The sequence below is a fragment of the Sturnira hondurensis genome, unplaced genomic scaffold, assembly GCF_014824575.4.
Source record: "Sturnira hondurensis isolate 20B ecotype Veracruz unplaced genomic scaffold, ASM1482457v3 Scaffold0006505, whole genome shotgun sequence".
Taxonomy (NCBI): Eukaryota; Metazoa; Chordata; class Mammalia; order Chiroptera; family Phyllostomidae; genus Sturnira; species Sturnira hondurensis.
The window spans coordinates 509060-525821 of NW_028079136.1; the positions used below are offsets into that span (position 1 = coordinate 509060).

The window sequence follows — 16762 nt, forward strand, 5'->3', positions numbered from 1 at the left end:
CTAACACAGAGGAAAGGCACACAGAGATACGCAATCTCCCCCGAAGGGCAGTTCTCTGGGGCCTGCACAGAGAGGGCCCAGAGGCCCCCACAGAAGGCCTGCACACTATCCCTCCTCAGGGACAGTCCCAGTGTGCCCGCATCCCTCTGGGAAGTGGTTAAGAGCACAGGCTCTGCTGCTGGGCCTAACTGGCTGTGTATCCTTTCTCTGCCCCTCCCCAGCTGTGTGACCTTGGGAAAGGACCTCACTCCCCTGAGCCTCAGCTTTCTCTGATAATGGCGACTACTAAACAGAGTTACTCTGAACTTTAAAACAGGGGAAATGTATGGCATGTACGAAGCATTCAACAAATGCCAGTGAAACAAGAGGGAAAATCTTACCCTCCCTCCTCCCCCATTTACCTGTCCCGGAAGAGAGCAGGTTTCAGAATGGTCGGCAGCTTGGGCAGGAAAACAGGCTCGCTGGAGAAACCCTGGGTGGGTATGCAAACTGGATTCGAATGCTGAATTGCTCTGGGGAATAAAGGGCACATTTGGAAATAGAGGCTAAGAGGCTGCATGGAAGAAAGGAAGAGGAGATACAAGGTAACAGGAGGGAGAAGACCTCCCCATTTCTCCATGGAGAAATGGGAGGATTTTACTAAGTTTCTGCTGTGAGATGTGAATATTAAAACTTTCCACCTCCCCTTGAAGAGTTCAGCAAAGCCTCCATTTTTAATTGATGGGCCGGGGAACTGGATCTTTGGGGATGCAACTGGAGGCCGAGTTTGACCTCAAGTGGCCTTGAGTGAGCAGAGCACTGAGGTCATGCATAGAATTGCCCTTCTGTTACCGAGATGAGGATGAGCTTGGACCAACTCTTAAAGGGCCAGGAACAAGAACTTCATCGAATTTCTATTTCAAGCCCCCATTTCACCAAGCTGGCAGAAGACGTTCACACCGGGCTTTCTTGGAGTTCTTTCCTCTCCTCCCCCGTGATGTGATGCCAAGATCCTGGAAAGAGTGGGTCTTGTTCCTGCACCATCCACCCAGGAGAGCATGGTCCCGTGCCTCTGTCAGTCTGGTGGCCCTGCTTTGGGGTGAGGAAACCTTCCTTCAAAAGAGCCCACGTGTGGAGTTTCTGGCACGGTGCACAGCCTCTCATTTGCTAGCTGACTCTCTCCCCCTACCCCACCCCCGCACCCACCCACTCCCACACAGAGCAGGTGGGCAGGGAGGCTGCCCACAGGGTCCTGCTCTCAAGGCCTCCCCTCTCCTCTCCTTTCCTCCCAATGGAGGGTGGGCTGGAGATGAAAGGGAAATGACTTTTCCCTCCTGATTTCAGCCGTGACATTTTGTCTATAACCTAATCCTCTTTTTTACTGATCTTATAGTCTTCTAAGTACCCCCACTGACACAGCCTTTATTGTCTGCTTTCCAACTGGCCACAGCTTCACTCATCTGCCTGAAAGGGGGGTGGGGTCAGGGAGGAGACATCCTTCCAAGTCAGTACAGACATCCCTGCTGCACCCTCTGCATTGTCACCCAGTATTCCACAGTACGGAGACCACCATGATTTTTGTTTTTGTTTTTCACCAGCACACTCTTGATTGGGGTTATTGAAAGGATTGGATTCTTGAACTGTCACCCTACTCTATTGTGTCACCATTATCATCCTGATGACCCTCTCTGCTGTGACTGCTGACACACTCGATGAGCCAGATTGAGACAAGGCACTACAGCCGGAACACCAGAGACAGAAGACTTTTGTGAAGCTCTGCACCAAGCCCTGCCTGACAAAGGGGAGGAGGGGCCTTAGGCCACACCCATGCAGTGGGCCAGTGCGTCAAATCTATTTTCCAAAAATCCATGCCAGGTTTTCCATCCTGCAGGAAGGAAGGCTGAGAGTTCTCACAGGGGAATAAATACAGGGCTCTGAGCAAGCTCCTTGAGCCTGCCCTTCTTCCAGCACCCCACATCAGAACCTAGAAGGTGGGAACATGTGAGACTCGGCACCTCCCCACAGAGACATTTGTAGCTCCGTGTATATTTCTGGTGTAGAAATAAATGGTTTCCTGCAGCACAGGTTGCTCCACGACTATGCCGTAGACATCTTTCATGTCTGTCTTTACAACTCCATTCTCCGTACTTGCTTCTCAGTATTTCCCAGTATGAATAATACCACGGTTTTTTGTTTGTTTTGTTTTAACCAGCCCCCTACTGATGAGCATTTGAATTGTTTCCAAGATCACAGTCCATGCTACAGAAGTCCTTTCATGCCACCTGACTCCACACCTTTCAAATAACTCTCCAACCACATGGTGGGCAGTGTGATGGGCGTCTTTACTATAAAGCCAGGTGTGGGGAAGGGTGGGATTGGCACAGTCACACAGTGGGTGTGCAACCAACACAGCGCCCAAATCCGGCCTGCAGACCTAACGGTCTCTTAGTCCCAGTAAAGGGTCCCTTAATAGTCCTCGATGCTGGGGCCTAGCTAGGGTTAGAACAGGTTTTTGTTTGTTTCAAATGGCCTGGAAGAGGCAAGTGTGTGGGTTGTGACAGGCACCATGTGCTGAGTGCCAAGGAGGGGAGGAATCACTAGATAAACTCCAATGATTAGGGGCTGCCAGGGAATGAAGTAGCCTGAACCACCTCCCTGGCTTATAAAGGGTGTTTAAACCCATGATCTCGTTTCCAGTCCTCCAGGGTCAGTAATACTATCTTCCCCGTTTAGACAGGAGGAAACTGAAGCACAGAGCAATGACTTGCCCAGCATCACACAAGCAGTGGTGGATGTTGGGGGCTTGTTATTTAAAAGCACATACAGGGTCTGGCACAAATAACTCCCCTTTTATTACATAAAAATCTTTTATTGCAAATTCATAAGCATGTGGTTCTGTAACATAACAGTATCACACTCAAGCACGCCATATGACGTTTTAGGTGAAATGTTCAAACTGCTGTCCACCTCGTGTGGGATATTCACGTACCCCACCAGCCCCACTCAATGGCGTTACTTCTGCTAGACCCTGTACATTGTTAGCACTTCGAGGAAAAATTGCACTGCCAAAAGTGTGAAAAACTGAAATTGTAAACTACAAAAACAAAACGGCAACATTGCAGAGAGTTTGGAAAAAACTCCAAACCAAAAACTATTCCCGTTAGGTGACTATGGGCGCACCATCTTATCACTCTAAACCTCAGCTGTCTCATTTGCGCAGAAAGAAAACGGCCATAACAATCACGAGCACAGCAGTGGTAGGCAATACAACTGTGCATCACCCTAACGCAACAGCCATTTGCATGTCTGAGCCTCTCCGTGGGCTGGCATTCAAACATCCACATTTAACGTGGCCATAATCATAGGGAACACAGAATTTTGTTTCCTCCTTTTCCGCAGACATTATCTCATAAGATTTTCTCATTCAGCTACATGGACTCGGCAATCCCTTTTCAGAGCCCACACTCACCCAAATTCATTAACTCCTGCCTCTAGTGCTAAACATTCATGGCTAACAAGTTTGCAGGGTGTTGGCTGGTGCTGCAGGAAACACTTCTCAGCTTCACAGAGATTTCCGAGAGTCAGACGGTCTGAGTGATGCCTCAGGACCCTGAGCGCCTGAGGACCCTCCCCAGACTGTTCACCCAACCCCACATGCCTCTGCCTTGGTGCCTGGTTCTGCCCTGGCAGCTTCCAGGGCCTGAGACAGAGCTGAGACCTTCCCACAGTGTCCTGAAAAGGCTTGGAGCCTCAAAGCAGCCTTAGAACAGGTGCAGAGAAGCTCAGAGGGAAAGGGGCTGAAAACAGCTTCACTTGCTGTCCCCCTAGCCCTCCTGAGAACATATGTATTCATGCTCCACGCCCCTAACTCAGGATACTTTTCTAAAAGCTAACCTAATGTCCCATTTTCTTTCTTCATAAGATGTCAACTTGATTGGCCAAGCACATGGGAGACTCTCCAAAAGGTGTGGGAATGCATAACATTGTCCACAATTTCACCAGGTCCTTGAATTCTACAAACCTGTCTATGTCAGATTAAGAATACAGCCTAGGGTGATATTTTCTGGTTCCATCCTTCCTGACTGCCTCCAGTCACTTTTGCTGGATGCAACTCCACAAGCTGCCTCTTTATAAGCCTTGGGCCAGGACCCATTCTATCCCTTCACCTGCCAGCCGCTGGGAGGTCTCAATGTATCTGATGTGTGCATAGCTTAGGAAAACAGGGATAGGAAGGGGTGGGTTCAAGTTGTCCTTCCCCACTTGCTGGCAGTGAAACCTTGGGTCAGTCATGTAACCTCCCTGAGCCTCAGTTTTCTCATCAGAAAAACAAAAGGAGAAATTACAAGTTAACCGTATAAGGTGGGGACTTGCTTCACTCTGCCCCCACTAGGACCCTCTCCTCTAACTACATCTACCGGTGCCCTACCCAGGTACGCCCACATCTCAGACCCTGAACAGTGAGCTCAGAGTTGAGACCACGACCGCTCCCACTCCAGACCCACGCGGACCCTCCTCCTCTCTTCTGCACCCCGCCCCTTTTCCACCCAGACCTGAGCGTGCCCACCCACCTAGCCTGCCTTCCCCCCTTTCCAAGCGCACACGCGCAGCGGGGCGCTCACGAGGCGTCCCCAGCACACCTGGGCGCACCGGCCGCCACAGCTGGAACGGGGACCTAGCGTGGCCCTGCCGGCCGGGCTCCCGACCGCCCCTACCCCGGGCTCCGCAGGTAGTGGAGCAGGTCGAGATCGGGGGGAGCGAGAGAGCCTGCGGGGCGGGGCCCGCGGGGGTGGGGCGCGGGAGCTTGACGGTAGGGCCGGGCAGCTGAGCAGCCCGGGCAGAGGCGCGGAGGCGCGTGGAGCCAGCCGCAGCCGAGCCCGCGCCTCCCCGCGCCGCCCCGCGCCGCCATGCCCCTGGCCTTCTGTGGCAGCGAGAACCACTCAGCTGCCTACCGGGTGGACCAGGGCGTCCTCAACAACGGTTGCTTCGTGGACGCGCTCAACGTGGTGCCGCACGTCTTCCTGCTCTTCATCACCTTCCCCATCCTCTTCATCGGTGAGTGCGCGCGTGGGCAGCGGAGGGGAGGGAGGAGGAGGAGGAGACGCTGTCCGCCGCACCGCCCGGTGTCCCCTTACAGCCCCGCGACCGCCGCTGGCCCCCCTCCCGGGGTCCCCTGCTCTGTGTACTAGTCCACGGTCCCTGCACTCGATCCCCTCACTCCCGGGTTGACCCTGAACCTGCATTAAACACGGAGGACGCTCCCGACCCAGGGAAACCCCAAGTTCTCCCATCTTAGGGCTGGAGCTGGGAAGGAGAAAGAGGAAAGAGGAGGTTTCTGTGCGCACTGAAAAGGTCCAGAGGAGCTCGGGCCGCAACCTCAGGGGTGTCCTGTGGGGAGCCAGGTCACCCCTCCCCCCAGGCACCCTCCCTGTCAGCCGCAGCTGGGCCCAGGAGTGCAGCCTGCGTCTCAGAGGCGGGGGTGGAGGCCCTGCAAACCCCTGTGCAGTCTCTGTCAGTCCCAGGATGCCACTTGGCCTGGGCGAGGAGGGTCGGGAGCTAGCGACTTGGATCCGCTTCCCTGCCACCCCACCTGGGCGAGTCTCCGGAACGCAACTTCTCAGGCTCCGTGCCGAGCAGCCCCTGACTTTGGACGCCAGAGGCCCCCAGCGCCCCTGTTTGAAAGCTCTCCGCAAAGTTGGGTCCCACTGCCCGGACAAGCATGCGTGCCTCTTCACAGGGTCCCTGTCTCTCTCTTCAGGACCTTGAATTTCCCAAGCTGGCTGGGTTTGTCACCTCACAGGGTGCCCCCTGTCTCCTCAGAAAGTGTTAATTCACTCTGAGGGAAGAAAGAAAATATTATCATGAAGTTAAAAAGAGCAGGGTGCTGCAGAAGCAAAGATTTGATAGTTGTTGACAAAAACACATGCTCATATGTGTATCAAAAATTATACCAGCACTTACATTTCTGTTCTCAACCAAATGGTTTATTTATATAATGTCTTGTCACACAAGAGATCAGCATATAAAATGGGTTCCTGCATAGGTGGGCCTGCACAGGTCCAGGCTTCATGCCTGGAAGTTTAGTTTGTGTGTATCAGACACTGGCATTCTCATGCAGACGTGTACAAGGGGGCAAGCTCTCCCCGCCACCGTGGACCCAGAGCCTAAGCATCATCCTGGGGTCCATGCGCCCTCCTCCCTGTTCACCAGGCTTCCCCCCTCTTCCTGTCCCTCCTTGCAGGATGGGGCAGCCAGAGCTCCAAGGTGCACATCCACCACAGCACATGGCTCCACTTCCCTGGGCACAACCTGCGCTGGATCCTGACCTTCATGCTGCTCTTTGTCTTGGTGTGTGAGATCTCAGAGGGCATCCTGTCTGACGGGTGAGTGACTCTCCAGGAACTCAGGAGAATGGATCTGCTCCCTGAAGGGCTCAGAGAGCCCCCAGCTCCCCAGCTCCCCATGAGCCAGTATTATTTGCTGATAAATCCAGAATCTGGTTACCCAACATCTCCTGGGTACCAGACTCTGTGCCAGGCACAAGTGAGACCCAGGCCCTGCTCTCAGTGCAGCAGAGTGGAGGGAACCCAGATTTGTGTGCCACAACCCAGTGCAATAACCCTAGACCCTATTAGAGCATCCTGACTCTCATGGAAGATGCCCAACCTCTTCTACAAGTTCCTGGAGTTAGCCAAGTTCCAAGTTCCAAGTTCCCTTCTTGGGCTAAAAAAATTACTCTTGCTTAAGATCTTTCCTTAGTTTCCAATTGTATGTAAGTTCCCAAGTCCTCAGCCTGGCTGACATCCAGCGTCCTCACAGTCACCTCCCCCTGCCTGTAGGAACAAAGGCAGCACCTAGAAAAGCGGGTGGGGTGCAAGTGTGCATGGGGCTGACGCAAGAAACACAGCTTGTGAGTGAAGGGAGCCGTGGAGGATGAGCGTAATCAGCACAGCACTTTTAGGTGAGAACCCTAGGGGGTGTCCAGGGCAGGTCTGGAGTCAAGCAGAGCCTGGAGGTAGAAACAGCACTTAGGAGGTGATTGCAGTAGTCACGGTGAGAAATAACAGCAGCTGGAAATGGTGTGTCAGCAGTTGGGGGTGCAGAGGAGGAGGAGGCGAAGCAGCCTAGTCACTAAGGAAAAGAGTCAGAAAGACCAGCAGCTGTCCGTGGGAGGTGGTGGTGAAGAGTGGGGGCATTTGGCCTAACTATCCAGCCCCTCTGAGCTGGAATCTATGCCCAGACCCACTGCCGCCAGCCCTGGCTCCTGCAGCTGGGTGGCGTGGGGATGGGATCCCCCACCTCTCCACACACTCCCTTATTCTCCCACCTGCAATGTCCCTGCGTCCTGGCTTCAGTGGTAATCTCTCTGATAACTGCTTGTCTTGGAGCTCCTCCCGATTATCAGAGGCCTCAGACTAGCAAGAAGACCAGAGGCATACTGCCACGCAACTAACAGGTGACAAGTCTCCAACACCCCTTTCAAAGCACACAAATGCTAGATAGGGGAGGGATGCCTTGTGAGCCTTTAGGCCAGAAATACTCACTGGGTTATAATTAGCAGGTGACAGAGAGGAAGACACTGTGCCCACAAAGAAGGTAGGCCTGGGTCTTCTGCTAGCGCTCCTGCTATGTGTGTACATGCCAGGTGTGGGACTTGGACAAGCCACCCAGCCTCTTTCTCTGTATGTGAAATGAGCATCATAATCGCTGCCTCGCCTGCTTCACAGGGCCATGGAGGATGAAAGCAGAGCACGAGCGGGGTACTAAGCAAGGAGTGGCAGAGCCCTGGGCAGGTAGCATAGCTCCAGAATGTGGGAGACGGCAATGAATCAGGTCCAGGGCTTCTTCCTCTGGCCCTCCGGCAGTCCTTTCTGTGTGGGCTGCACCTGTATCCCAAACCTCTCCGCTTCATCACAAAATGCCACCTTCTTCCTGGCAGACAGGTCAGCTCCTGAACTGGGCACTCGCTGGTCTTTGCTGGCTTCCATCTGTGGCTCCAGACCCCTGAACAAGCAAGCATGAGGGAGGCACACCTGAAAGCAGCAGACAGGAGGAAATTAGGGACCCTGGCCTGGGTTTGCAGACCTGCCTGGAAGGGTAGGGGGCAGGTGGGAGTGGGGCTGGCTAAAGCGGCCATCTTCAAACTTGACTTTAATTTAGGGTAAGCCTCATTTAGTGATTAATCAAGCCATCCTTCACCTTCAGGGCTTCCTGTCTTCCTTTGAATATTATTTCTGTGTGTGGTGCTCTGAATTCAGAACAACCCGAGCAGTATGGGTTAAGGAGGAAACAGTTTTTGGAAACATAAGTAGAATGCTTTCCCAGACCACCATTCACTGCATAAAACCCACATGTAAAAAATGTTACCTAATTTCTCACCCAATTCAGCATAGTAAAGCAGCCATGAAGTCATGCCATTAAATATTTATTTCTTTTCTGGTTATGTTTTTATTGTTTATGCGGTTACAGTAGTTCCTGCTTTTTCTCCCTTTCCCCACCTCCACACAGCCCCACCTTCTCCCGTCCCCAGCTAATCCCCACATTGCTGGCTATGTCCATGAGTTGTGCATAGATGTTTTTTGGCTAATTCCTTCGCCATCTTTCATCCAGTCTTTCCCCACTGCCCTTCGCCACCTCTTTTCCAGTAACTGTTGGTTTGCTTTATGTATTTAAGCTTCTGTTAATATTTTGTTCATTATTTTATTGTGTTCAGTAGATTCCACAAACAAGTGAGATCGTGCAGCATTTGTCGTTCACTGACTGGCTTAATTCACTTAGCATAATTCTCTCCAGGTCCATCCATGCTGCTGCAAAATGAAAGTTTCTTTTTTCACTGCTGCATACTATTCCATTGTGTAACTGTACCACAGCTTTTTACCCACTCATTTACTGATGGGCATTTAGGCTTTTTCCAGCACTTGACTATTGTAAATAGCACTGCTATAAACATATTCAAAAGAATTCAAGATTCTTTTAAATTGGCGTATTGGCTTTCTTTGGTTAAATATCCGGAAGTGGAATCGCTTGGGTTGTAAGGCAGTTACACTTTTAGTTTTTTGAGGAAACTCCATACTGTTTTCCATAATGGCTGGACCAGACTACATTCCCACCAACAGCGCACTAGGGTTCCCTTTTCTCCACATCCTCACCAGCACGAGTTGTGTGTTGATTTATTGATGGTGGCCATTCTGACAGGTGTGAGGTGATATCTCATTGAGGTTGCAATATTCATTTCAGTTACGGCTATTCCTCATGTTCTTTTATCTTATAAAATGTTTATTATTTCTGCCTTCTATTGCCAAAAAATAATTTATCTCAACTTAACGTTGTAACATTTTAAATGTCACTTTCAAAGTGTGTGAGCAAGTACAGCATTTTTCAAAATAATTTCCAGGAGTAGAGGGGCAAGAGTTCTGAAGACCCCAGAGCAGAGAGGTGCTTGCTGCCAATATCCCCACTAGTGACTGATTGTCTTAGACCTACTATATCAGCATTTTGCTGAAAATATCCATTAATCAAAGATTAAAGAATATTGACATTTATAGTCTCACTTAACATGAAATCTGGAGGTCGTCTTTTTTAAGTTGGTGTGGTGGCTCAGTGATGGCGTCAGGGACTCATGTTTCTACACCATCCTCTGTGTGTCTGCTGTCTCTTTTCTCACGGTCACAAAACGGCTGCCCAGCTGCAGGCATCACTTGGGCAAGGGCAAAGGGGTTATGCTCCCCTACCTGCCTCTTCCTTATACAGATGCCATCTGCAGACTTTCCTTTACAGCTCATTGGCTGGAATTGGATGATATGACCACCCTTAGACCAATCTCTGGCAAAGGGGTATGGAATGGGTTGGTGGCTTCAACCAATCACCATCCATTCCCTGGGGTTAGGTGCATGGCTGTTGGAGCAAAAGTGTGTTATTTTTTGTCATGGAAGGAGAGGAGCATGCTTTATAATGAATAACTCACCCTGCCCCTATACCTATTCCCTAGTCCCACCAGACCACTTGGGGATCCAACATGGCCCTCCTTGTGTTCCCTGTTTTGCCTCTATTGAACTCCAGTTCATCCTTCAAAGTCCAGCTCGGTGCCACCTCCTCTGTGAAGTTTTCTTGGTTGCTCACCAACCCCTTTGTGCTCTCAGCCTTTTGCTCATCTGCAGTATCATTTCCCTAGGCTGTCTGGTCAGTCAGCTCTGAGCTTGGTAGTCCAGGCCCCCCACTGCCAGCTTGTTGAGGGCGGGGCCCCTGGGCATTCTGTATAGAAAGAGCAGTGTAGGCGAGAACAGCACCCAGAGGAGGCCTCTGACAGCGAAGGGGATCCCAACGTGGCTTCAGGAGACAGAACAGTCTGGGCAATGGCAGAAAAATGGTTTGAGGCCACATCACCGAATCTTCGGTGCTGGCTGTGGGTTTTGCCATCTCTAGGAGGAGGCCTTGGAAGGGTGTGGTGAGGACCAAGTGGGTGAATCTCCTTACCAGTCATGGGGAAATCTGAGACCTGGGAAAGAGTCTGGCTCCCTACGGGTGTTAATCCCAGACCAGAACCCACCCACCAAGGCTTCTGTGAGTTGAAGCGGGGAGGGTGTGAGCTGGTATAGGCTGCCTCCACCCACAGCCCTAGGGAGGAAACAAAAACAGTGGCCTTCGGCTTGTTCCTTAACCTTTCTATGCCTCAGTTTCCTCAACTGTAAAATAAGGAGACTAAGAGTACTGACTTCCTGGAATTTTATGAAGATAAAGTGAGTTAACATTCGTAAAGTGCTTAGGACAGTGCCAGGTACATGGTAAATGCTCAATAAATATTGACCCACGGTGTTATTATTACACCACCTGGGGAGGAAAGCCAGCGCTGACTTCGCTGTTCACGTTAAATGGGGCTGTCACTAAGAGAGCAGTGGTACACGGGCCCCTGCACTGCCCAGAGGACCGTAAGGACAGAGACCCAGCTGTGCTCACTCCCAGAAAAGTGGTTCCAGGCCAGAGGCTTTGCAGCTGCGGCTGCTGTCTTCCCTATGCCAGGTTTTGTGGGCACAGACCCAGGGAAAAAAGGCCGTGAATTCCACAGCCTGAACACCGAGCCTCCGTAGCAGCTCCGTGTGGCCTCCTGGGCCCGTTAGTTAACAGGCACATATGGGGTATGGGCTGGGCAGAGCTGCCAGCACCTGGGAGGAGCTATACTCATGTCCCAGAGGCCCCGCTGCATGCTGGGCCCTAAGCAAGGCCTGGGCTGCTCTGTTGGTGTATTCAGCATATCCACATCCTGTCTGTCTGTCTGTCTCTCGCCCCCGTCTCAGGGTGACTGAATCCCGCCATCTTCACCTGTACATGCCGGCCGGGATGGCGTTCATGGCTGCTGTCACCTCCGTGGTCTACTATCACAACATCGAGACCTCCAACTTCCCTAAGCTGCTGATCGGTAGGGGAGCTAAAGGGGCTGGGGAGCGATAGGTAATGTTCCTTCAGATAATGTTTGCTGAGGACTTCCTCTGTGCCGGGCTCTCTTCTAAGTGCTAGGGGTTCAGAAGTGGAGAAGAAAAAACCAAAATCCTGCCATCGTGGAGCTTACAGACAGGCAAAGACAGTAAATAAACCAACAAACAAGTAGGGGCGATGCTCTGAAGACAAGAAAGCTGAGTACGTGGTAGAGAGTGATGGCAATGCAGCTGTTTGTACAGAGGAGGCTTCAGACCACAGTGGGCTTGCAGATATTTGGGGGAAGGGTGTTCCACGCAGGTGGAAGGGCAAGTGCAAAGGCCTCCTGATAGGAAGAAACTTGGCAAAGGCCCAGTGTGGGTGAATCAAATGAAAAAGGGGGAGAATGGCAGGAGATGAGGTCAGGGGCGAGGGGAGGAGCAAGGAGGACTCCTGGGCTTTGGGTCCCAGTGCCTAGGCAAACATGGTGAAGGAGCAGGAATTGGGGTGAAAAAGGATCAGTTTTTCTCTCTGCATGTTGAGCTTAAGATGTCACTGAGATGCCAACTCAAGTGTCAAATAGGCAATTAGATAAATGAGTCATGGTCAGAGAGACGGGGAGGTCAGGGCTGGAGGTATACATTCAGCAGTCGCAGGCTTGTAGGTAGCATCTAAAACTTGAGCCCAGATGAGGTCACCTAGAGAGAGAAGAGAAAGGCCCTCTTCAGGCAGGACCCAAACCTATGGTTTACGTCAACATTTAAAGAGCCTCAGGAAGGAGTGTCATCTTATGTGGCCATGTGGCCAGGGCCCCAGGGTCCCAAGTTAGGCTCCCAGACCACGTGGCCAGGGTCCCAGGCTGAAACAAAAGTGGTAACTGTTGACATTTATTGAGCACGTACTTCGTGCCAGGCTCGGTGTTAAGCTTCTTACACGCAGTATCTCACTTAATTCCCCACACTCTCTCGATTGCCACTATTGCTACCCCCATGTTACAGACGTGGACACCGAAATTTAGCGGTTAAAAATACTCAGAGTGGGCACTCATTTAGCACTGACTATATGTCAGACACTATCCGAAGCATTTTGTACACACTAATTCATTTCGTCCTTCAACAATGCTGTGCAGTAAGCACCCGTATTACTTCCCCTTTACAGATGAGGAAAGAGGGGCTCAGGTTTTGTGACTCGCACTAGCCTGCCCAGCAGGGTGCTGGGAGTCTGGCAGCCCAGCAGGCTCTTAACTGCTTCTGCGACTACATGTCGAAGGGTCCTCAGGCTATGCGTGGGCCAGAGGTGTGAATCTGCAGAGCTGCCTTTGTGTTTGGGCTCAGTCTACGTGTCTAACACCGGGCTGTCCATCTGGCTGTTAGGCTGCGGTCAGACTGTGTGTCATTAAGTCAGACTGTGAATTTTAGGAGTCACAGCACCTAACTGACATCTGCAGTGTGGAACTCTCTGCATTAAGCCAGAGAAAGCACAGAGTCATGAGTGGGCAGATAGTGTTTCCCAGGCTAAGCACGGGTGTACATTCCCATGTAAGCTGAGATCCGTCAATCATCCAGGTGACCCCCGACCCCAGAGGTCCCAAATGAATGTGGTTGGAGGATTAGGGAGAAGCAGATGGAGAGATGTTAAACACAGGCTTCAGAGGGCTCCCTGCTCCAGGTTCTGAAGCAGCTTCGAATGCACAGAGAATCCCTCCTTAGCCACCACCAGGGCCTGGCTGATGGGTGCCCCTGGAAACACCACGTCTGGGCATCTGGTGAGTGCATTTTCTCAATCTCCAGGAAGCACGCAATGTTCTCTCCTTAAAGCGCAAGTTACCACCCATCAGTGGCCCTGCCTTTCTCCCAGGAACAAGGACTAACTCCCTTCATTCAGCTTTGTTGGAGTTTTGCTCTCCACAGAGTCAGAAGTTCTAGAACAGGGAATAGTGGAGATGATAGAGGGTAGTGGGAATTGGGGGAATGGCCGGCCCTGAGGAGGCTACTCTCTGCTCACAGGTCTCGAGTCCCACAGAAAGGTGAACCACAATGCAGCTTACATTTTCCCACATAGTAACCTTGATGCAGGGGCCCCAGGTGAGATCCAGGAAACGTTCCATGAGAAAGTCACATTCACAGTGGGACTGAAGGAGAGGTAGGAACTAACTAACTGAGAGAAGTAGAAGGGAGTGCTTTGGGGGAAGAAAGAGTGCATGCAAAGGTCCTGAGGCTGGCGCATTAGGGAACCTGGCGGAGAAACAGTGGCTGGAGTGCAGAGCAGAAGGGAGCAGAGTTCAGAAGACTGGAGTGGCGGCAGGGCTTGCACACCACAGGCGTTGGCCTTCACCCCAAAGGCAGTGGTAAACCACGGGGGGTTGGGGTGGGGGCTGTAACCTGTATGTGATGTGAAATTTTCCCGTTTTAAACACTCTGAAGTGTATAGCTCGGTGAAATTAAGTGTATTTAGATTGCTGTGTAACAGTTATCACCATCCATCTGCAAATATCTTCATGTTCCCAAACTGAAACTCTGTAGCCATTAAAGGACAGCTCCATTCCCCTCCACCCCCGACCCCTCACAAACACTGTTCTTCTGTCTCTATGACCCTGACCACACGAGGCACCTCATATGCCTGGAGTCATACACTATTGTGTTCTTTTGTGGCTGGCTCATTTCACTTAGCATAGTATCCTCCAAGCTCACCCCTGCTGTGGCATGGGACAGAATGGTCTTCCTTCTTAAGGCTGAATGATACTCCATCATATGTATAGACCATATTTTGCTTATCTGTTCATCTGATGGACACTTGGGTTGCTCCCACCCTTGCCTATTGTGAATAGTGCTGCTGCTAACGTGGGTGCATTGAGACCATATTTGGCGTGTATTGCTTTATGGAGGCTACACTGGGGGAGGGGAGTGGGGAAGCACGAGAATGCCCTCAGGGGGTCCAGGGTAGACATGAGGTGGCCCGGACTCAGGTGGGCACCTCGCTGGAAAGAAATAAATGGTTTCGAGATGTTTTGGGGCTAACATTGACAGAGCTTCGTAATGGGTGGAATGTGGGGCTGAGGGAGAGGAAAGCAAAAAAAGAAGCAGGAGAAACAGGCATTCTGAGCTTAAACCTGCCAGCAGCCTCTGTGTTACACCGCCCTTTTTCCTCTCCCCTTTTCTCAGTCAAGCACCGAGCTTTTGCTGGGTGCAGCTGCATCCGGCAACAGACAGAGAGGCTCAGCACTGTAGGATGGGACTGTGGAAATAACTCCTAGGATTAGTTCTGGGTCTATCACTAACTCCCTGTGTGACCTTGGACATAACACTTAGGCTCTCTGAGCCTCATTTTCCCAACTGGACGGGAATAGTAAGTCTCTGACTCAGTTATAGGGCTATTATGAAGATCAAGTCAGACCATGTCTGATAGGGGTTAGAGGCAAGACCAGTGTGAGGCATACGGTTGAGTCTTGGCTCCAGTAGATGACCGTCACTAAGGGCGAAGGAAGTTCTGTGCTTGTGACAGAGTCTGTCTAGGGGAGGGTAGGTGTGGAAGCAAGGAGATGGCCTCCAGCTATGGGATTTCTTGTGACCCAGAGACCAGATCGAGCTGAAATGTCCTTAGGATGCTCTGGCTTCTAATTGCCCTAATGCTCTTGCCTTGGGACCTGAGACAGGGCATTTGCCCCTCCACAGGCAAGTTCAATGTCTCAACCTAACACCTAGCCCAAAAATAGGCTTGGGCAGATCCCAGCTCTTGCTTCCAAAAGATGCCCTGGCATTCATGTCCAGGCTCACCTAGGGATGGAGGGCAGGGTGAAGGGCTGCCTCCCTCCCTGTGGTTCCTCTAGAGAGGAGCTCCAGGGGATTTAGATGGGCTTTATCTGCAGATGGCTCTAGGAAGTGAGGTGGAAGGTGCTCCCTGTGCTTTTTGTGTGGGGGCTGCTGACAGTGGTTTTTGGTGGGTGGAGGTGGTGGGAATTGAGAGAATAGAATCCACTGGTAGCTTCTGATGTTTGTGGCCCCAGCTCTGTAATCTAGAGATAATAACAATGTTAACAGCTGATGTCCAAAGAGCACCTGTTCTAATTAGAACACCCGGCTCCAATGCCTGTACACTCTACCTCCCAGGTCTGGACTCACGATTTGTATCCCCCACTCACCCAGACTCCCTAATGAGAGGCGTCTCGTGGTAGTAGGCTCTGGACTGGAGAGCCAGGGGCCTACACCCTCACCTTCTCTCCGTTACAGCCTGCAGTGAGCTTGGGCAGGTCATCTCCTCTCTCTGGGCCTCAGTCTCCTCATAGGAAAAATTAAAGGGCTGGAAGGAAGGACTGTCAAGATCTTCTCGGCTTGAAAATTCCACAAGGAAGCCAGTATAGGGTAGAGAGGACGGAATGGCTCTATGACCTTGGGCCAATTACTTGATCTTTCGGAGCCTCGGTTCCTTTGTTAAAAATGAGGGGTCTGACACACTGTTTCTGTCTCAAGGTTATTGTGAGGAATAAATGAGACCATACATTTAAAGTGCTTATTTGGCATAGCACCTATAACTTAGTTAAAGAAATAATTTTCCTATTTTTCTTCTTACCATTTAAAAAGACCAGCTTTCCCTGGCTGGCATGGCTCAGTGGATTGAGTGCCAGCACGCAAATCAGGGAGTCCCTGGTTCAATTCCCAGTCAGGGCACATGCCTGGGTTGCAGGCCAGGTCCCCAGTATGGGGTGCGTGAGAGGCAGCCATACATCCATGTTTCTCTCCCTCTCTTTCTCCTTTCCTTCCCCTCTATAAAATAAATAAATAAAATCTTTTAAAAATAAATACAAATAAAAAGACCAGCTGGACTTCTAAGATTATTGTTTTTTAATATGCCTGTCGTGAATGTTTTAATGTACATACATCACCTCAAAATCACACACTCATATATTAGCACATGCACATCCCTTTACTCAGAAGCTCACACACTCGCCCCTGTAACATGCACTTGTTCACTCGCACCCCCTCTGCCACATTTGCACACACATGAGGGCACACACACACATATCCTGCACTCTCTGGCTCTCCTCCGCAGCCCTGCTCATCTACTGGACCCTGGCCTTCATCACCAAGACCATCAAGTTTGTCAAGTTTTACGACCACAACATCGGCTTCTCGCAGCTGCGGTTCTGCCTCACGGGGCTGCTGGTGGTCCTCTACGGGATGCTGCTGCTCGTGGAGGTCAACGTCATCAGGGTGAGGGTAAGCAGGCCTCTCCTGGGCTACACCCACCTGCCACCCAGCTGAGGACACACCTGGGCTGGGGTGGGGCTTCTGACTGTGTCCTGCCCCATCCAACCCTTAGCCAAGTCCTAGAAGAAGTCAACTCGTTATACCTTCCTCAGAAAGGGGAGTTGAGGCCAGTG

At 51.3% G+C, this 16762-nt stretch overlaps 1 protein-coding gene across 2 annotated transcripts in view; it reads left to right on the forward strand.

Moving 5' to 3' along the window:
• Window positions 1–4826: 4826 nt before the first annotated feature.
• ABCC8 (ATP binding cassette subfamily C member 8) overlaps window positions 4827–16762 on the forward strand; it is a 74615-nt gene continuing 62679 nt past the window's right edge. For both annotated transcript variants that reach the window (XM_037049969.1, XM_037049970.1), the window contains exons 1-4: window positions 4827–5031; window positions 6218–6359; window positions 11268–11389; window positions 16432–16598. In XM_037049969.1, coding sequence (XP_036905864.1) covers window positions 4884–5031; window positions 6218–6359; window positions 11268–11389; window positions 16432–16598 — 579 coding nt within the window. In that variant the 5' untranslated portion in view covers window positions 4827–4883. The remainder of the gene's footprint in view (window positions 5032–6217; window positions 6360–11267; window positions 11390–16431; window positions 16599–16762) is intronic.